The sequence below is a fragment of the Periophthalmus magnuspinnatus genome, chromosome 5 (assembly GCF_009829125.3).
Source record: "Periophthalmus magnuspinnatus isolate fPerMag1 chromosome 5, fPerMag1.2.pri, whole genome shotgun sequence".
Taxonomy (NCBI): Eukaryota; Metazoa; Chordata; class Actinopteri; order Gobiiformes; family Gobiidae; genus Periophthalmus; species Periophthalmus magnuspinnatus.
In genome coordinates this window covers 5650723-5673144 of record NC_047130.1, presented here as the reverse complement: position 1 = coordinate 5673144, position 22422 = coordinate 5650723, and the positions used below count along the sequence as shown (strand labels likewise).

Here is a 22422-nt window from a genome sequence, read left to right as displayed (position 1 = left end):
ATGAGAGGTTGTGTCAGGTAGGGCATCTGATTTATTCAAGCACAAACACTATTTTTATCTTACTATGTGTGGTCTCAATAGGATAGACATAGTATCTATCAACAACTAAACACAAGAATGTACACTGTATTTGTGTCTATCAACAATTGAACACAAGAACACACACTATATTCGTCTGTTCTAAGCTTGGTGAAATTGTTGTGTCAGGTAGTGCATCTAGAACAAATGTCATGATAAAATACATCAAAATCACTACATAGTAATTTAATTTGTAAAGATAATGTTTGCTTGCTTCTTTGTTCAAATTTCAAACTTTTTCTTTGGATTTTTTCTGTTACTTTGAGTCCTCAGACAGTGGCATTGCAGTGTACACTGTGTTCAGAAAAGTATAACGGATCTCTACAAGGCTCAATGTAACTCTATGAGATCCTGGCTCCCCAAGGTCAGCATCAGCACCCATCGCTTGTCTCTCAGGTTACCACAGCAACGCGGGCTCGTGAAGTCACTTTGAACAATACGAGCATACTACAGGGACGAACCCATGAGAAAAAAACATTCAATATAAGATAGATATGTTTATGGTGAAGGACTCGACTAAACCAGGAGACCAGAGCGTTTCAGATAGGATTACTGTTATATATGTATCTGAAACTTTTTACACAATACTTTTACTCCTACGTGAGCAATATATTTTACAGTGGCTTGTTTGAGTAAAGTACAAGGGACAAAAGCCTTATGTTGACAATTTTAAATAATTTCTGTTTCTTTCACCGCTCCTTCAGATATGATTTCGTTACGGTCTATCCTTTGAAAATAGATTTGTGCATTATAACGTAAATGGTCACTTTTTTATATAGCGTTTTTCCACCTTCAGGGCACTCAAAGCGTTTTACTTCAGGGAAACACTCACGCATTCAGACACACATTTATTCACAAATGTACGCAGACACTGGGCGCGAGGTGAACGACCTGTAGGACCTGGAATCACACCTCCAACCTGTGGATTTAACTGCTGTATCAATGATGTTTTGTCCTTACACCAGATGTTACGTCCAGACATTTACACTTACCACTAATTAAGTAAGAAAAGAGCAGTGGGCGTGTATAAGGGGTAGGGGAAAACAGGGATTTTCAGAGTAATGGCATCGTGAATGCAGAATAAAGCATGCAGAATTAGTCAAATGTGCATGAATTACTCTAAATGCAACTTTAAGGGTAAGGGTAGAGAAGGGAATTTGGTTTTGCATATGTCGCTTAACTTTTCGAACTTTGCCTTGATCACTACTTCTGCTTGAGCAATTATTTTGAAGTACCAGTACTCTCACTTGAGTACAATTTTTGGCTACTTAACACACCTCTGAATAAAACATATCAAATCACCTCGCTTATAAAAACATATCTGTAGAAGAACCCCCTCTAGTGGTGCACTGCGAGATGATGCAACTAGAACTATGCTGAATACAAAACTTGCTAGCATTAAAACGGACCTATTATGCAAAATTGACTTTTCACCATGTTATAGTTGTTTCCCATTCTCATTTACCCTCTCGAAGTTGTGATTTGTGCATGTTTGAGTAACCTTGAATCACTTATTTTCAAGATGCCATATTGCTAAAAAACCCTCGCTTTCACCTCCACCGACATACCCCCACAACTCTGTTCTTTCTTCATGCTCCAATTTTATTTTCTTAATCATTGATATGCATAGGAATGGGCCGCGTCACGAAGTATTTTTAGCACAAAGGAAAAAAAATGTCTTTTAGATGGATATTGTGATTTAAAATGTCCATGTTGTAACATAATGATCCATGGGTGTCATAGATTATAATTATACATCAGGCTCAACCACAATATGTCTGCTTTAAAGTTGACCTGCTGTTTAATGAAGTCAGTTTGATCACTACAGTGATCTGAATGAGTCCAGTGTAGTTGAATGCACTTTAAAAACATCGAGGAGCTCCTTGGAAAACCACTAGATGACTTAAACCAGCAGGAGGCGAAGATTTTGAGCTGATAAAGGGGATGGACAAAACATACAAAATTACTCATGTATAAGATTTAAGCCAAAAAAAGTTGAATAAGTCACTTCCATGACACATTATAGATGCAAATTAAGTGCTAAAGTGTTTAATTCTGCTGTTTATTTATTGCATCTCATGAATCTTTAACAGTATTGTAGATTTAGAATAGTTTTTGTGGTTTAAATCTGCTCTCGGGTTGTCGTGTTAGTGGCATAAATGAGTGTCAGTATTATCGTTTATCGTCTGTACAGTTGTCCCTCACTATAACGCGGTTCACCTTTCACGGCCTCACTGTTTTGTGGATTTTTTTGGGTGCTATTTTACATGCTTTTTTTTACAGCATATTGTGCGCATTGTCTTCTGCGTCCTGATTGGCTAAGGGACTGTAGACCATTGTCCATCAGTCTCCTCAGTGCCGTGTCTCCTGCACAGTACAGAATTGCCAAATTTACATAAATGTTGGATCGCAGTGTGACTCTGAAGTGCTGTATGTTTGCAAGTTTTCTCCCCAACAAAACCCACAATGTCGATGAAACGTTCTGCACCGACAAATGCACCTACGAAGGTTTGAACTTTGAGAGAGTTTAAACAAGAGAGAAATGTGAGAAAATGTTAATGCCTGTGTGAGAAAAGTGTATAAAGTGTGTGGTGAGGGGTTTTACAGCCGCAAAACATATATAGTTGTAAAAAATAAAGCTGATTTCAGTTATTGTAGGTTATTTTTAGAACGCAACCTCCACGATAAACAAGGGACCACTGTATTTACTTAAGCAATATATCAAACGTCAAGATTTTTTTTATTGTGACAGATTACATAAAACATTTTGAGAACAAAAAACATAATATTTTGTTTTGAATTGTTAATCAGTATGGCAACGGTCCTAATTTCTTATCATTCTAAACCCACACAGCATTTGTATTGTCCCATTGAGAAACATGGCCGCCAATCTTATCACTGTGTCTTCTGTGCCAATCTGTCAAACGCTTTCTCAATTTCAAAGCATGTATTGTCGCCGGTTTCACACTGAATGTTCAAATCTGTTTCGCAGATGGAATGGACAAAAACATGAGCTACAAAACCGCGCTGAAATTGTTTTTTGTTGCCATGGTGAAGGTTAAAGATTGGTAGGATATGATTTTTTGGGAGTTTGACATTGCAGCGTAAAGTTTTTGTGTTGAAAATGGTTTTGTTGCCAGGTTGCGGTTAGCCTGACTTTGACAATGGCCTGTTTATATTTTATCAAATTTTACCACAAGAAAAACAGAGGGCAAATAAATCATAATGACAGTTTAGAAAGAGAAAAATATGTTTGTGTTAGAACTGTGAAAACCTATAATTTTCCCTTCAAAAAAAGATTGCAATTGACGAAACAAAATCGGCAATTTTCAAAGCTTTGAGACCCAAATAAAGCTTACCATGTGTGCCATGGATCCTTGCAATTGTCAGCAATAGCTTAATCTCGCACCAGATTAATACACAGGCAAGGTTTGTGGAGTGTCTTGCCTAATGACACAACAACAGCACAGATTGGTTACGGCTGCGAATCACTTTTGGGTTGGTGGGCGAATCCTCCATACCACAGAGTCATTGCCGTCACCTTTGTTTTTTTCTTATTTTTTAGTACTGTTTAGTAGTTTCTTTACCACCTTTGAATTCATTAAAAAGTCATAGACCATCTCCCCAGCCTCATTTGCTTATACTTGCCTTGCTACATTCTAAAGTGCAATGATCAGATTACCGCTCCAAGATGGATTCCTCGGTCGTTTTATTGATGAGACTTCCTGCTTCAGAGACACTGCACTCCGCCACTGTCTGCATAGGTCTGTTGTTTAAAGAGATTGACTTTGAGCTTAATGCTTCCTCATCAACAACATACCCAGGATTTGTTATGTTGAAAACTTGCACTGGATACTTGTTTGTGGAAGTCTTCAATTGAACTGGCAGAAAGCTCGGTGGCATGTTTTGAAAGTTCATACACTATCGCTGGACTCTTGTCAAAGTTGTTAGCGAGAGACTACAGGCATTCCAGATTATTAAATGTAATGAATGTAAAGAGTGCTCCTGATTCATTTTAGTTTCTCAGTTCAGTGCGATCAGTTTGAAAATGACTTCGGCTAGCAAAATGTCTGATATCAAAACAGTCCTTCTGAAGTCCTCTACTGAGCAAGATGCCTTAATTCCTGTATTCTGCTGCATTTTGACGGAGTATTTTAAGTAATAGGCCTATAGTGTACTGGTGCGACTTCGCATAAATGGACAATTCACTTTACATTATTTTATTCCGCTATTGCACCCGTAACTCAAGATATTTGAACATAATACGAGACAAATCAGCTTCCTTCTTTCCCCAAGGTCACTCCTGCTAGCGTTAGCAATAGGTTTGATTGACAGCATTACCAAGTGCCCGCTCCCTGCTAAACCAGTGGTGCAGGTGGGAAGGGGGGTTACCTTCAACAGCTTTGCTCCAGATTGGCTCTTTGGTTGCTATGATACTCGCAGTCAGAATTCCTTATATGGAATTTGGCTCCAAATTCGCCCCTATAACTTCTAGTCTCGATGAGCTTCATTTGACTGGACCTGAACGCTATGGGTGATGTCATTACTTAGTCCACTTCTTTATACAGTCTATAGTTTCATATCACACATCATAACACATGCCCTGACACTAAATGCGTAGAAGTGATGAGCTGTACGTCTGGTGATGAAAATCTTTTGATGCTGTTAAAAAGCTGCTTCCTCAACTTCTCAATATGTTTGCCTTTGATAATGATTTCATACTTATTCAGCTCATAGTGGACATCTCATTAGCGCTCCTTGCTCTCGCACAGTCCAGTCTCAGCTTAATGTTCTATACAGAGGAGCTAGAATATGGAACAGCCTTACTCTTTTTAGAGCCTTTCACAATGTTAGTTTAGAAAGGCTTTAAAATTCCTACTTCTAAACAACAGCACTTTTCCAGATGGCATTTCCTGTTAAACTTGATGTGTAGCTCTGTTTGTATTGATCTAGCTTATCATCTCTCATAAAGCTAACCTGTCTCACGACGGTCTAAATCCAGCTCACGTTCCCTATTAGTGGGTGAACAATCCAACGCTTGGTGAATTCCGCTTCATAATCATAGGAAGAGCCGACGTCGAAGGATCAAAAAGCGACGTCGCTATGAATACTTGGCCGCCACAAGCCAGACACCTCTTGCTTAAAACCTAAAAAGTCAGAAGGATTTCCAGCATTTTATATGGAGGTTACCACATTTTAAGGGTTTTGGGTAACTATCCATCACATTCTATTGTATAAACTATCTTATTCTGTATTTTTTATGAAGTGAAAATAAATTTATCTAAACTAAACTTCGCGTGATATGGGACTACTTGCTGCAGTCACACAAATCTGACATCTGATGGTAAATGGTCAAGTTTTTATATAGTGCTTTTTCACCTTCAAGGCACTCAAAGCACTTTACATCAAGGATTCAGGATTCAAACCGCCAACCTTCAGGTCAGTGGATGAACCAACTGAGCTACTGAGCCCTATAACTGCAAGCGTATGGACTTTAAAAACACAGAGGAGCTTTACAGATTACAACTTGCTAACCTATCCCAGACCAGGGACACATTTTGAGCTGTGGAAATGCAACTCCAGGAAATTCTTTGATAACACAGTTGAGAACTCTAAAAAGTTCACTCAGCATAATATAGACCTTTTAAAACTCCAAGAACTGAACAATCTGTCCTCTTTAAAGGTTACTTCCTCTTTGTTTCTGATCTCGTGTTTTAATCGCCAGCCGGTCTATATGAAATCCTCACAGCGCTTTGATCGCGAAACATACTTTGTGCGTCCTTACACACACCAGCTGAGTCTCAGATAAACTCACTGTCATGTCTTCTCTAGAGAGCTGCCAACGCGGGACACATTTGAGTGATTTGTCATAAAGCGATGATTCATAGGTCATCTCGGAGAATAAACGCCTCCCTGTATGTTCCATCCAAAAAGTTTGATTTGACAGAGATGCTAGGTTAGCTTAGAATTCATCACAGTTACATACAGTAGCATTTTTGTGGAGGGAAGATTTGGAAGTTTGAAAAATGTGTTGCTGTTATATTGCAGTTTTTAGAGACATTTTACGATTTGTGATGCATCTCAGGATTCAGTTCACGGTTTATACTAAATCTAGGGTTAAAATAATATATAGGTTTTATTTAATCTGTGGCACGTTTGTTAAAATTTAAATTGTAATTTAGCTCCTGAGGGGAAGGAATATTTTCTTCACAAGATATTTTAAAATTTTGATTTTAAATAACCATTTAGCACTGTTCAGTCAATGTAAAAAAGTTAAATATTCCTCTGAACAATTCCATTTAGAAAGTTGAATGCCGCACTTGCCCTAAGTAAAATAGTTTGTTTCTTTATTCTAAATTCTACCACTTTATTTCTACACATAAAGATTAGCTTTCAGTAAGTTTAAGATGAGTTTCTAATATCTTCATACAGACATGGAATAAAAAAATCACTAATTTTTCATAATTGTAATTTGCTTTTTGGTAGACTCAATCGCAAAACCACACGACAAAAGAATTGGAAATAAAATGTCTTACACAACTTTCACTTTGACATTAATTATGCGTCTTTATGTAGTCAAACTAGATGGAACTATGGAGCATTTGTGCTGTGGTGGTAGAACATGTAAAACAACCCAAAACTAGTCGTGCAATTTAACAAATCTCTCCCCCCCTTGAATCTCGCTTGGCCAGTATAAATTTTAGCTTCTCAGTCCAGTACTTTCAGAATCAAAATGACTTCCAGATGGTCATGCAGTTGTAACGATTTCAAAAACATTGCTCCGTTGACTAGTTCTGCTCAAAGGTGGAGTGTTCGTCCTCTGATCTGAAGGTTTGCGGTTCAAATCCTACTCCTTGCATAAACATTTACAAAACTTCTGTGGACCTTGCAATGCTATCATTCGATTTACAGACAAAATAGCAAAATAAAAACATCAGGATCATGTAGAGCAGGTTAATACGAACATTTTTAAGACCAAAATGAGGAGGCTCGCTACAGCAGTTACAGAGAGAGGGGAGACAATGTTTCAATGTAAAGTGAATTGGAGCCAGAGTCGACGGATCACGTCCTATTTGGAAAGTGGCGGCTAGCAGGTTAGCTATGTCCATTTGTATATACAGTTTATGGTCTGAAATGATATTTTCTCTCCGATGTACAATAGTTGCTGAAGTGAACCCAAAACAGATGCATCTTTTGTCTTTATTTGCCCATTTCCTTGAGTAAATGCCACACAGTTGAAGGTTAATATGAGGTTAAGTGCCCACACGGATGTTTTGATTCCTGTCTAGCGATGAGCAGAAAAAAGCTTTTACTGATGGCTATCCACCCCCTACCCCTCAGTCCCCACCCCTATGTCCCCACTCCATCTCCTAATGTTTATGATTCAATTAAACTTCCATTAGTTCAGTCTGATCATGTCTGTGCCAATAGGTCACAGTTTACCTCCACTGATACTGCTGCTACTGCTATGGATACGCTATTCACCAGCACTGGGAGGATCAAGAGAGCTGACATGTTTGACAGTGCATGCAGCCTTGTTTTTGTTTTGGGTATAGTGTTGTCCGGCAAGTACAGAATGATATCTTAGTATTTTTTATACGGAGGGATATGAGTCTGGTCTTGCCGGGGATCCAGAGTAGAGATTTCGTCATACTTTATTAAGATGTGAGACTGAGTTCAGATAGGTGTGATTGACAGGTGGATTAGCTAGGGATATGCATGTTCTGTCTGTATCGAGACAAATATGGCTGCTTACGGGGAAAAAAGAAAGGAAAAAACACCACAAGGGACTAAAAAACATTGCATATTTCTGCAGAATCAATGAGTGAAGCAGTAAACTCTAATCTGAGGTGAGAGAAACGTGATTTTATTTATAAATGATAGATAACCAATGCACACCTTCGTTTCACATATGTCACAAAAAAATAAAAATACGATTGCACAAACGTGGTTCTGGCTTGAGACGCGACAGAGTGAGTGGTGACCAGACTGATATCCCTCTTTATAAAAAAATACAGACATATCATTCGGTACACCACTCTCTCCAAAACACCTCAAGCCAGGACCAAAGCTTTTTCCCTCGTAAGCAGCCATATCTGGTTTGTTTTTTTCGGACAGACCATGTGTTTGCTTGTTAATCACACCCATCTGAATTCGGGGATATTTAACAGTGACCAGACTCACATCTTCGTTAAGTATTTATTAAGTGTGTATTCTGGATCCCAGGAATATATAGGGATGTCATTTCACAATATACATGTTTTAGTCTGATAAGATTCAGCGAGGATGTGCACACGAGCATTATTTTTAATGCAGAACAGGAACTACTCAAATCAGCCATATCTGACCATTATAAAAGAGGTAACAACATTATGGTCTGAGACAGAGCAAACATGATTGGGACCAAGGACAACAAGCATTGCAGGTGGATTAAGGAGGCAATTTAAATACAGATACGTGCCCCTGGGACTATAAACCAGGGCGGGGGGGGGGGGGGGTCACACACCTGGGATACTGTCCCGAATCACAATCATCATCATAACCATAATAATCGTAATAATAATCATCATCATAATCATCACCATCACAATAAGCATCGTCGTCATCATCGTCATCGCCATCATCACCACAATCGCCATCATCATCTGTATCATCATCATCTTTATGAGCATAATCATCTGTATCATCATCATCTTTATGAGCATAATCATCTGTATCATCATCTTTATCATCATCATCATCTTTATCTTTATGATCATCATCATCATTATCATAATAAGCATAATCATCATCATGATTTTTAGAGGTTCCTTTGTTTTGTTTTTTGCAAGTGGTTTACAAATGTTTATGATCATCATTATCATATTCATCATCATAATAATAATAATCATCATCACAATAACCATAACTATAAACATAATATTCATCATAATCATCATCATAATATCGTTAACATCATTATAATCATCATCATCATCATTATCATCATCATTTTTACAAGTTTCTTTGGGTTTTGTTTTTGTTTTGTTTTTTGAGGGGGGGCACAAATGCAAGCGGTTTACAAATGTTTACAATGTCATCAAGGATGTTTAATTTTAATAAAACTATAAAACAGAAAAAGATAAACTGAAGTAGAACCAACAGTACAATATTTTAATGTAACCTTCACCTTCACATGCAGCTCTTTAAATGATGGATAGTAATACAAGCATTAACATTATCTTTAGTCTGCAAAAGCATGAATGCATTAACTAAGAAAAAATCGTAAAATGGCTGCTGACCAGGTTTGGGCAATAACATTAGCTAAGTGGCTATGTAAACAAACAAATGCTAATGATTTACCTCAAGCTGTTTTTTGCACTGGAACTCACCTCAAACTCTTTCCTTAATGTTGAGGAACTTTGCAGGAGAAGTTTTCCATTTCAGAAATATTTTTGAATGGTCATTAGTACATTCATTACCACATCAACGTCCTTATTTATTCACTTGGAAGAAATTGCGTGTAGACTTTGAATGTTTTTTCATTTTAAGACACAGGCTATTTCTCACACCAGCAAATTCAAATCTATATAACAACAGGGAGGTAGCTGTAACCTTCAGGGCGAGGTTGTGTAATGTATCTGCCAAAACTAAACTTCCTGTACTTTCTGTAAGGATTTTTTTTCTGATGCAATTTCTAAAACCAAATTTATATTTTGTGGCTGATAGGCATGTTTACTTGGAATGTAATGCAAACCAGGTCAGGCAAAGTATGTTAATATCAGCCTTAACACTTAACACACAAGTGGGACATGCTAGTACTGACACTACAATTTCTCTTGCAACTATAAGTAATAACAACAACTTTTACTTTTTATTTTGCTTTTTTATTTTTTATTTCATTATTTATTTATGATGCATTATTATTATTATTATTATTATTATTATTATTATTATTATTATTATTATTATTACATTGTACCATTACTATATGTATATGTATTTTTTTATCCTTATTGCATATTTACTTTTCTTCTTTGTATATGTCCATCAAAAGGGGACCTCAGGAAAACAGGTAGGAGGTGTGGGGTATAAAAAGGGGGAAAAATGTTATCAAATTGTAACTTATATAAGTCCAGGTGATATTAACACTTGATTGAAAAAAAAATGATAGCAAAAAACAAGTAATAACAACTGCTACAAAACTACTCCTACAACCATTACTACTACAACCAGTACAACAACAGTTACTACATCCAGTGGTGGACGAAGTATTCCATTTTCATACTTAAATAAAAGTACAGCACATAGGTAAAAAGTTACTCAAAAAAAAATTATCACATGAAAAAATCTACTTAAGTAAAATTATTCAAGTACTTGTTTAAAAATGTACTTTAAGAGTAAAAAGTAAACATGTTCCACACATGTAGTTACTTTGTTAAAGTGTTAAATGCAATGATATAGATTAGAAATGACATATTTTGGTCAACAGTAACAATACAAATCAATTTCTTTCATACATTTTGTGTATTTAATTTAATTTGCTCAAACTCGAAGCTTCAACTCGAGAACTTTAGTTAGGATGTTACCACGAACATGGTAAAAATAACCCTTCAAATCATATGAAAAGTACTTTATACTTTTCAGTCCAGTTAAAAAAAGTATTGGAGTAGAAAGTACAGATGTCTGCTCTCAAATGTAGTGAAGTAAAAGTATAAAATATCCACTGTCAAATTTGCTTAAGTACAGATAAATAAAAATTCTACTTAAGTATAGTACCTCCCACCACTGACTGCATCCATACTACTACTACTACTGCTGCTACTATCATGTTGAAAACAATATAACATGTTTACTAGTTGTAACATTTTCTAACATGTATTTACAATGTCCTCCTATGTTACTGGTACTTTATTTATACATTTTAACAGTTTGTGACGATAGCTATGCATGAGATATTGTACAAACACTGAGCTCAAAGTTGTGCGGATATTTTTCTTTTGCTTGTGCAGTAACCCGTTGCAATGAGGGAAGCTTCCAGACTACCAACTACATCACAGCCTCGTATCTGTGCAGCCCAAAATAAACTTTGACTTTTTTTTTTACTTTGGGGAAAACACATAAATGTATCAGAGGGACTGGATGTAGCATTTACGGTCAAGTGTGGAAAAGTTTGGCTTGTAACTACGAGATGAATTCTTATATTGAATACACAATCAACTATCACATTTTCATTCGCACTTAGGTTTTGAAGAGGTCATTTCAGTACTGACGTGTTCAGAGTGATGCGCACACGGCCTGGTACTGATATAAACACCCGATCCCATTTATTTTAATAGAACAGCAAAATAAAAAACATTAGTGTGGACGTTTGTAGACAGCACTGATAAATGGTTGTTGGTTGTTGTCCATGATGTCCATTACACTTGGCAATGAGTAATACGATTCAAAATGTAACCTCCACTTCCACTTCATAGTTTACACATTTATGTTGGATTTACGGCGCTTGATAAAATAAAACTGAAATTTCATTGCCAAGCTGTTGTGGCCCGGAATTTTTTATTTATTTATTTATTTTTTTTTTTTAGCATGTGGTTATTAGCATTTGCACTAATTCTGGAGCTAATCGCTTTGTCAATAAACTTTGCTAAACACTTAATAAAAATGTTGTTAATGTTTTTATCAAGGCTCTGGTGTTACTCATGCGTGGCCAAGTGGATGTCAGTCGCCAAAATAACTCTGGTCCTTCATAGTTTGTGATGTTTGGAGGCTAACGCTAACTCTATCATTGAAATTAACTGCAGCTAGCATATGCAACGGTACCAGCTTTTGAAATGCAGGTGCACTGGAACGGTTTATAACGCGATAACTTCAAAATTTGACCATATATTCAAGTAGATTTTGTTTAATTTGATGTTTAAAATGCTAATGTAGACAAACGGCATTGAGTTTCAACTAGAATTTAGTGCTAGCTTACATTTTGATCAAAACTTAATTATTTTTAAGTTGGTAATTAGTTCATTTGTTTGTTTGTTTTAGTTTTTATGATGCAAGCAGCACAAAAATTGGCGAGCTAACAATATATATATAGTTTTGTTTTTAGTTTTGTCTTTGTTTGGGTTTTTTTTGAGTTTTGCACACTTAGCTGTACTTAATCCTAACTTATTTGATCAACACAAAGTCAACAAAACAACAGTTGCCAGTTCAAACCCTACATAATCATTGCACACGACACTAAATAGATTCTATACCTTCCTTACTTGAGCCCACCACTAAATCCTTGTTCTACTTCTGTTTTTTGTTTCAGATCTTTACCCGTTATGGTAAATGCTACATGTTTAACTCGGGTCAGGACGGGAAGCCCCCCCTGGTGACCATGAAGGGGGGCATGGGCAACGGACTGGAGCTCATGCTGGACATCCAACAAGACGAGTACCTGCCTGTGTGGGGCGAGACTGGTAAGAGGTTATGACTACACAAGTTATACCGGGATAAGGAATACATTACTTGCATTTGGAATTAAACCGTTTATTTGGAAAAAAGAAAAGGAAAACTAAAATAAAAATGACAAAAAATGACCACAAACTCTAAATTGTACCAAATCTGTTACTACATTTTACATGGAATTTTGTGAAACTAAAATTGAAGAGATTTTATTTGGTTCTTTTAAAATGCCATGGAGGAAAGAGTAAATTGCATCATTTTAAAATTCTCTTATCTGTATTGGTTTGGAATAAAGGGATATATTTTTGTAATGTTTGTGTAATCCCTCAGTCATCCAGGTATGATCTATAGTAAAAGAAAAATTTTAATCAGTCAACTGGACCTAGCCAACATACAGAAACTGTAAACAAAGAGGTGTGTTAGTTTCAGTGTAGTTAGCTCCTCCTTTCAGACAGATATAAGGCAGTGTCCATCAGTAATCTGACCAGAACTGAAGAAGCGACTTGGATGAGCAGCGAAACGTCTTTACTCCTACAACTTTTTGTCCAGTTGACAGATTTGAATTTTTCTTTTACCACATTTTTGCGATGTTCTTTCTTACCGGGGCCACCAAGACTCACCAATATGAGTCTTATCTTAAATTGCATCCTTATTTCACCTTACCTATCTTTGCACACTCTAAGATAACAGTCTATTATTTTGTCAAGCTAAATTGAATGTGCAGTAAAACTTTTAATTAACCTGATTCATTTACTACATTTCTTACTCTATAACAGATACAATTTCTGAATCTGAAATCTAAACTTGTCCAAACTAGTTAAAGCAAAGCAAGTCCACATTGTGAATTTAGTCTACACAAGCAAAAACAGCGTCCCCAGTGCAGTTTAAGATATCCACTGGCTTTTATATTTAGCCTCAAGCTAAAACATATTCTGCTTATTCCATAGGCTATAAGTCAAACACGTTCTGTAAAGTTGTTTTGGGATAACATTGATTCTTCTCTAATCCCTGAGATACAGGCTGAAGTTCAGTGCAAAGTCCTTTCAAAGCCCTTGCAATCCCCATTCGACCAAAAGCGAACTTAAATAAGAAAGGTCATATATTCAAATATTAAAAGGTCATTAAGTGCTTAATAATCCCTTAGACTCAAACAATGGTTCTCATTTAGTTTTAAGCATCGTTATATTATGTAATTCTTTTATTTATTCTACTATAACCTTTGACACATGTTTTTGAGGTAGTCATTTAAAAGAACACTGCGTAACTTTCTTGTCTCTCTAAGGAGGTGTTATTGCCATAGACTGTATAAAGAATTGGACTTTGTGAATTCAGTCTACACAAGCAAAAACAGTGTCCCCAGTGCAATGAGTGTGACGTCACCCATAGCATTCGGCTCCATCCATCCATCCATTTTCTTCCACTTATCCGGGGTCGGGTTGCGGAGGCAGCACTCTGAGCAGGGACTCCGAGACTTCCCTCACCCCGGACACGTCCTCCGGTGGGACCTCAAGGCGTTCCCAGACCAGCCGAGAGACATAGTCCCTCCAGCGTGTCCTGCGTTTTCCCCGAGGCCTCCTTCCAGTGGGACATGCCCGGAACACCTGCCTAGGGAGGCATCCAGGAGGAATCCTGAACAGATGCCCGAGCCACCTCAACTGGGTCCTCTCAACACGTAGGAGCAGCGGCTCTACTCCGAGCTCCTCCCGTGTGACCGGGTGCGCCCGGCCACCCTACGGAGGAAACCCATTTCGGCCGGTTGTATCCATGATCTCGTCTTTTCCATCATTACCCAGAGCTCATGGCCATAGGTGAGGGTAGGAACGTAGATTGACCGGTAAATTGAGAGCTTTGCCTTTCGACTCAGCTCCTTCTTTACCACAACAGACCGATACAGTGACCGCATCACTGCCGACGCTGCACTGATCCGCCTGTCAATCTCATGCTCCATCCTTCCCTCACTCGTGAACAAGACCCCGAGATACTTGAACTCCTCCACTTGAGGCAGAGTCAAATGAAAATCAAGGTTAGCAGTTACAGGGGCATATTTGGAGCCAATTTGCAACCAAAGAGCCAATTTGGAGTGAAGCTGTTGAAGGTAACGCCCCTTCTCGCCTGCACCGCTGGTTTGTCAGGAGGTGGGCGCATAGCAACACTGTCCGTCAGACCTGTTGCTAATGCTTGCAGGAGTGACCTCGAGGAAAGAAAGCCTCTGATTTGTCTTTTATTAATGTTCATATCTTGAGACACCATAGTGAAATAAAAATACTAGGATCATGTAGAGCGAACAGTTTAAGACCAAACTGACAAGTCTGACAGCAGGCATTACAGAGAGAGGGGCCGCAGTTTTCTAATGTAAAGTGAATTGGAGTCGATGGAGTTGGAAGTGCGCCCATGATCACTTCCTATTTGGAACGCAGTGGCTAGCAGGTTAGCTAGCCTTTATACATACAGTCTATGGCTATTGCTTTGCCTGAAATATAACTGAAGTTACTCCTTACATTTATTAAATTATACATTGGGCTATTTCAGGCAAAGCAATAACATCTCCATGGAGAATAGCAAGTGGCACCAGAAAAGTCCATCCATGTGCTAAATCTTTAAATTACACTAGCTAATGTATTCACCTACTAGATAAAGTTCCAAAGAGGTCAAGGTTTGGAAAAGCTGACTGATGCAAAGTCCATAGGCAAGTTTATTTGTATAGTACATTTCACACATAAAGTAATTCAAAGTACTTTTCAGAATAAGAAAGACATTAAAATCACAATACAAACAGATCAAAACATAAATAATCATCATAAAATTAACATTAAAAGGAATTCAGAAATCAAATTTTGTCATTTTTATGTATCATTTTTAAATAGACTTATTCACATGAGCATTTAGTTTCTGTTTATTATTGATTATAGATGCACTATGTAACTTTCATGATGGAGGGCTCACTTACCTCATTTTTAAACACCTGTAATTAATAAATAGAAGACAGATAAGTTGGCAAAGCAATAACATCTTCATGGAGATGAGAAGATACTAGAAAAGTTACATCGCACACCTTTGTTACCTGGGTAGAGCGAGTAAACGGTTCCTTGATGAAAGAATTGGAAAGCAGAATACAAATGGGACTAATCATCCCCATTCATTTGCAAGGTAACTGCTAGTCCATATTTTAAAATGGCCACATTAAGACAAACATACTGGGGAGTTTGAAGTTTCAACGCTTTCTCAATGAACATTAGAGACATTTGCATTGATTCTGCTTTCCAAGATGCATATTAAATAAAACCGACTAATTAAAAGCCATAGAACGGGGAGTTAGCAATTACCTTCAGGAAAAGTTGTGTAACAAGATAATGGACCGGCCAAGTCAAAGTTTCTCTAATGATTTTCCACTAATGTGTGATGTAATATGGTCCATTAACAAGCTTACATGATGTGTGGACACTGCCGCTGAGCTAATATGACCCCATTATGACTGCCCACTCTCATCTAATCGCTGTCCGAAGTTTAGAGTCACAAAGTCAAAGGTCTAGACACTGGCAAAGTTTTTACGTTTTTTAAGGTGTTAAGCTTGTACAAGATGAACTGAAGTTTTCAGTGCCGTTGCCATAGCACTTGACATTTTAATATTAAACATAATCTTGTGAAACTTCCTCAAAATGTTGCTTAGACAAGGAAGCTGAGACCCTGTGAATACATAACATGCAAGTTCTTTTACAGTCTTAAAAACAGATTTTAAAATTTGAGATACAGGAAGTGAAGACATCCACCAAGACAAACTATTGGTCAACACTCTAACCGTTAAAAAGTTATAAGTTGCTACAAACAAACAAATTCAGATTGTATAAAGTGGACTAAGGCACCCATAGCATTCGTCTCCAGTCAAATGAAGCTCATCGAGGCTAGCGGTCACAGGGAATTTGGAGCCAAGTTCAATATTTGGAATTTGAACCGCATGTATCATAGCAACCAAAGAGCCAATCCGGAGTCAAGCTGTTGAAGGTAATGGTCCTTTCCGTCTACACCACAGTTTCAGCAGGGAATGGGTGCTTAGCAATGCTGTCAATCAAACCTGTTGCTAATGCTAGCTGACGCAATCTCGGGAAAAGAAGGCACCTGATTCGTCTGTTATTAATGTTCAAATAAAAATATCTGAATCGTGTCGAGCAGGTTAATATGAACATTAAGACAAAAATGATGAGGCTCAGGGCAGCAGTTACAGAGAGAAGAATGACTCATTGTAAAGTGAATTGGAGCCAGAGTTGATGGACATAGAAGGGTGCCCACGGCGGCTAGCAGGTTAGCTATGTCCATTTAATTTATATATACAGTCTATGGTTCAAAGAGAGGGAAAGATCATGAGTCTTTGCTGAAATTCGATAAAAGGTGCACTATGCAACTTTTCCAATGTTGGTTACGCCACTTTGTTGCATCCATGTAGTTGTTTTTGCTTTTTTTTTTTAATGTTACTAAATATAACTGAATTATATCTGTGGGAACAAGCATGTGATCACCAGGCCAACTTACAGCTAAGATCTGTGGAGAGGCACGTCTGCTCACAGTCACAATGCATGTTTTGCAAGGTATTTGTTAGCAATAAAATACCTGTACTTGAACAAATACAATATAGATCAGTTTAAAGCAGTACAGTGGAACATTGTTGGCAAAGCAACAATATCTCCATGGATACAAGCTGGCAGCTCACCCTTCACCTTGAAAGTTACAATACAGTGCACCTTTAAATGAGTTTGAGGATATATTAGTAAATATAATTGAGGTACAGGATGTGTAAAAGCAGTATAGGAGTGCAGGTAGCATTAGTTAGTTGTAATAGGTTTAGTCAGAGCAGTACTAATAGTGGAAGTAGTAGAGTCGTAGTAGTAGAACAGAATCAGTTCACTACCTGTAGAACATCATGACTAATCAAACAAATATTGCCAAATCTATACTTCCTGATATGAAAATACATTCACTCATAATTTAAACATATAGGTCAATTTTCTCCCTCAAAATCCAATACTTAACGTGAGTATTTTTAGCCTCCTCAAACTTAAGTACCCTGTCATGTCAAGTGGAACCTATTGGCGTATCTATATAAAAGAAATTGATATTGATCTGCAAAATTGTAGTCCATTGCCCTTTAATTGCACTGGTTGTCAGTGAGGCGTCCTGCTTGCATTAATCACTATAGAGCAAGACTGTTTTACTAGGTACAAAAATCAATATGGTGGCCCTTCATTTGTCACTAACGGTTTCTTAGAGACCTGTACCTCTATCACACTGTTTGGCTATAGTCAACATATTACAAGGAAATCTGAGTGCGCTAAACAGCTAAATGCAAATCGTCTTTTGCCCCCATAATTTGTTGAGAAATTTAGCATTAGCACTAAAACGACTATCATACATACAACCTCACTTTTGGCAGGCATAGTGTCGTAACGGCTAGTGCAGGTGCGGACCAAGGAGTGCAGACTCGGGGCAAGTTAACAGTGTTCATTTACAAAATGGTGAAATACAGTTTCTAATAGTTCATTTAACACACATGGGGAGCCAGGGAGCGGGAGGCAGACCAGACGGGCGCAGTGCAGAGCGGGGACGGGAAAGCCAGGACCAGAGCGACGACAGGATCGGGACGAGACCGGGGCAAGCCGAGCCGGAGTAGTCCAGAGAGCGGGAGCCAGGGCAGGAGACGGGAAGCAAGCCGGAGACCAAGACGGAACGGGAGGCAAGGCAAAGGAGCTGCTGGAGCGCAGAGGCAGGAGCAGGAATGAGCGAGAGCAAGAATCTGGAAGGTGGCAAAAAGTCCAGTGAGTAACAGGCAGACAGGCAACAAAAATGCAAAAACTAAGCTGGAGCATTCACGTTGACACACGGACGGTCTGGCTCCGAGTGTCTTCTGCTGAGCCCTCAAATACTCGACAGCAGGTGGAGGTGATTGCGCTGATGCGCTCCAGGTGCACGCGGGAGGAGTAAGAAACTCCACCCAGCTCCAGGCAGACAGGTAGGGGAAGGGGGAAGAACACAGGAGGACAGAAAATGCAGGCATCATGACACATAGATAAGCAACATCTTATTCATGTTGAGCATTTGATTTTCAGACGTGCGACGAACTGTGTTAATCACATGTAATTTAATCTCCATAGCACAAGTGTACATTGTAGCTCGGGTAAGATTCAGTTTCACTTTAGTGTAGTAGACCAAAACATGTGCTCAGTGGGTGCTCAGTGGAGAAGCTGTAGTTTGTTATCACTGTTGATCTAACATGAGTGAATACATGTCCAAAACTACAGTCAAATAAAGCTCATTGAGACCAGCAGTTATAGGGGTAAAATTGGAGTTGAGTTCCATATTTGGAAGTCCGACTGCGAGTATCATAGCAACCAAAGAGCCAATCTGGAGCAAGGCAGTTGAAGCTAACGCCCCTTTCTGTGCGCTCTGCTGGTTTAGCAAGGATTGGGCACTTAGTAACGCTGTCAATCATACCTGTCGTTAATGCTAATGGCACTAGGTTACTTGATTTGTCTGTTATGTTATGTATGTTCATATCTTGATTTACGGACACAATAGCGAAATAAAAATACCAGTTTGTTTCTGGTGTAAGCGTCAAAGAGGAACAAGAGACTGAAACATAAAGTCAGAAGGATTTAATTATTTCCACACAGGTAAAGTGAACAATGAAGCAACTGACTCTCCGGAAAGGATAGGTGGAGGTGGAGAGCCCTGAGATGTGCATGTTTACAGGTTTTATAGTGTCTCCAAGTGTGTGTGTGTGTGTGTGTGCGTGCGTGCGTGTGCGTATGCGTATGAGGAGGGTTCTTCTTCTGGTCTGCACGGCTCCCTCGTTCCATGCTGGTCTGTACAACATGAGTTCCCACGCATTCCATAGGTCTGCACCCCTCTGTTGGGCATATGTTTTTTACTTTAGTGTTAGTAAATCAAGAGAACAGTTTGATATAGTGCTGCACTGCTAGAAAATGCCTTACAGGTCTCAACACAGATCTTTTATTTTTTACAGTTTTTTTACCCCGTGCTGTTGAATGCATCTCCTAATCAGACTGCAGTATAACATTTAGCGGGTATTCAAGTAGTATCAGCTTCTCCAGATGTGTCATTGGGATCTTTGAGGTTCAATCCACAACATCTCAGTTGGACTAGGCCAGTTATCCTGAATTCCTTGGCGTGCATGTAAGCGTGGTGTGGTTCATTAACATTTTATAGGCCTTAGAACAAGTCTGTAAATAGTTTATTGTTGTCATCCATACGCATAACGGTTAAACGGAAAAGGAGTGGAATATTTAACCTAAGCTAGCTAACCTAAGATAAATGATTCAAGTCCTGCATTAATTTATTATAGTCTTTATGTAGGGTTGCATATTTAAAATGGATTCTGCGGCAGACGGGATAATGAAATAGGAATGAAAAAGCCATCTTTGATCTAAACTTTCTATATGGAGCTAATGTTATGTTATAATGTATGGTAATGTTGCTGGAGGAATGCAAAACATATGCAGGAGATAGACCTGCGAGAGATATTAAGAATGTTACACCATTATATTATTAAAGTTTAGTAAGTTAAGTTAGACTTTATTGTCCCTGTTGGTAATTTGACCTCGGCGTTTGACCCATCCTTCACTACAGCTGAGGCAATTTGTCAGGAGGATGAGATACTACAGTGCAACGCCCTGGGACCATCTCCAAATCTTGAGCTCGGCCTGGTCAGGGGTATCTTAGTTGGAGGATTTTGCATATTGTGTACCATAAACCCAGCTTAACATAGGGAGAACATGCAAAAACCACACATGTTTTCATATAGGTGTCACTTTTTAGGGCGCTGTGGGCTCGAACACCCATCCAAACCTATGAGCACACATGTTTGCAATCAAGAGTATGATGTTACAACAGAAAAGGTTGTCCATTTATTGCAATCAAAACCATTGGCGGTGTGAAGCTAACTGGGGGCCCTGCTCTGTCTGAAGCTCTGTTACTCAAGTTAGACTTTAATTTGAGGTTTGAGCATAAAGAACAGATTTATTTGGAACTACATCAGGTGAGGTGAGTTTGTATTGTTAGATAAGTCCTTCTTACATAACAATAACAGGTTAGCATTAGCCAAGACTTAGTCACGCTCACCTTATTGTTGAAAATCAAACGTTTAAACAGGACCATGAACGCTCGTATTGATCACAATCTGTTGAAAATGTGCTGTTTAAATTCATTTTGAAAACTTAGTGTTTACTGTTTACTGTCATCATGATAACTACTGAACATTTTAACATAGATATACATGTAGTTTCCCCCAGCATGATGTCACTACATAGTACCAAAAAGAGTTGTAAAGACCAAAGGCATCGGGAATGAAGGATGAACCTGTACCCAAACCACAGCAGATGCCCTTACAGTGAAATAGTGTCCGGCACCAAACAACTCTGGACATGTCATCACTGCAGTAATTCATAAGGTCAAACACAATACGCACTATCTCTGTGTCCTAGTTTATTTACTCCATGTTGAGAATCAGATGGCGCTTTCATTTTTTGGCCCAGAATGTTCCCTTCTCCACTGAGACATGTTGTTACAGATCTTAGGCTTTGGTTAACATTGCATTCTTGTTAAATGGCAAGAGAAATAGCATTACGTTGGTCTTTGAATGGCGTTAAATTGTAGAGCGCTCTGTAGAAATTACAGACCTTATTCGGATGTTGCTATGGTGCTACGGAAGCTGCAAAGCCATTTTCAAGCCCCCTATACAAAGGCTATGTCTGAATGGCCGCACAATTCCCTACTTAAGGCGTTATTTAGGGGTCATGCCATTTTTAGTCATGTCCGAATGTCCAGTTGGTGAAAAAATAGTTAATAGTGGTCACTAGTCCTGTCAATATAGACCACAATGCAGTGAGACAGTCGGAAAAACAACAGCGCGGCGACAGGTCTTTAACTGGATGCAACATGACTAAATGAAAGCAGATAGAAGCGGTGGTTTATTTCACTGTTGACTCTGATTATGAAGAAATCACTCTTAAATAAACCCTTGCTGTGTAAAGTGGCTAGGGTTTGCCGCTTATCTTAACTCGAATTTCCACATCTCAGACAAAAATGTAAAAATCTAGTCAGTTTACGTGAGATCCAGCTTGGAAAAAACTTGTATGGTTATAATTAATCCATAACTATTTGTGTGCCAGTCCAATTTGATCATTATTTATGACAGAAATCAAGTTTTATCAGAGTTTGACATTTAGACTTTTTTTCACCCAGATGCCAGAAAGACCCGAAAGTGGTGAGCTGCGCATCCGAATCACTCTGTGAATAAGTGCACTATAGAGTCCACTACAGAGTAAATGAGGGACTAGGGACAGTTTAAGCTTAAGAGCGTATTGTTGACTTGTTGATGCACTTTGAACATTGAATATTTTACTTTAGATACAATTTCAGCAACAAAACTCTTAACTATTTTTTTAAAAATTGAAATTAATGGGATTTCCGCTCAACCAGTAATGCTGAACTTAACAAAAGTGGTAACGGTCAGAAGTAAAGTAGAAACTACGTCTTAAAGTGCATATGTCAGGTTAGACTATACATTTCCCAAAACTGTAGCTACGATAAGATTTTGCTAAAAAGTTGTACCCAATTTTGGTGAAGGTTATTATTTTACTTCCTGGTTGGACATGGGCATCGGATGTGACATAAGTAGAGATAATTCCAGTTCTGTTACGTAGCAAACACGCCGTCAACAAGGGCTAAAGACAATCTAATTTACACAATAGTTATGACTTGACACATACAAATAAATTACAATACCTTTATCTTGTTTAATTAATGTTTGAACAGTCAGAAATTATACTCCTTGTGTGTCAATCGTCATTATATTTTGGATGGAAATTTGTGAATCCATGACATAGATAGACAGGTTGTCAGAATCCAGTGCTA

General features: G+C 38.3%; 1 protein-coding gene across 3 annotated transcripts in view; it reads left to right on the top strand.

Annotated features, from left to right (window-relative positions):
• Positions 1-22422, top strand: part of asic1b (acid-sensing (proton-gated) ion channel 1b) — a 369979-nt gene that overhangs the window by 293266 nt on the left and 54291 nt on the right. For all 3 annotated transcript variants that reach the window (XM_033966986.2, XM_033966984.2, XM_033966985.2), the window contains one exon: positions 12365-12515. In XM_033966986.2, the coding sequence (XP_033822877.1) occupies positions 12365-12515 (151 nt within the window). The remainder of the gene's footprint in view (positions 1-12364; positions 12516-22422) is intronic.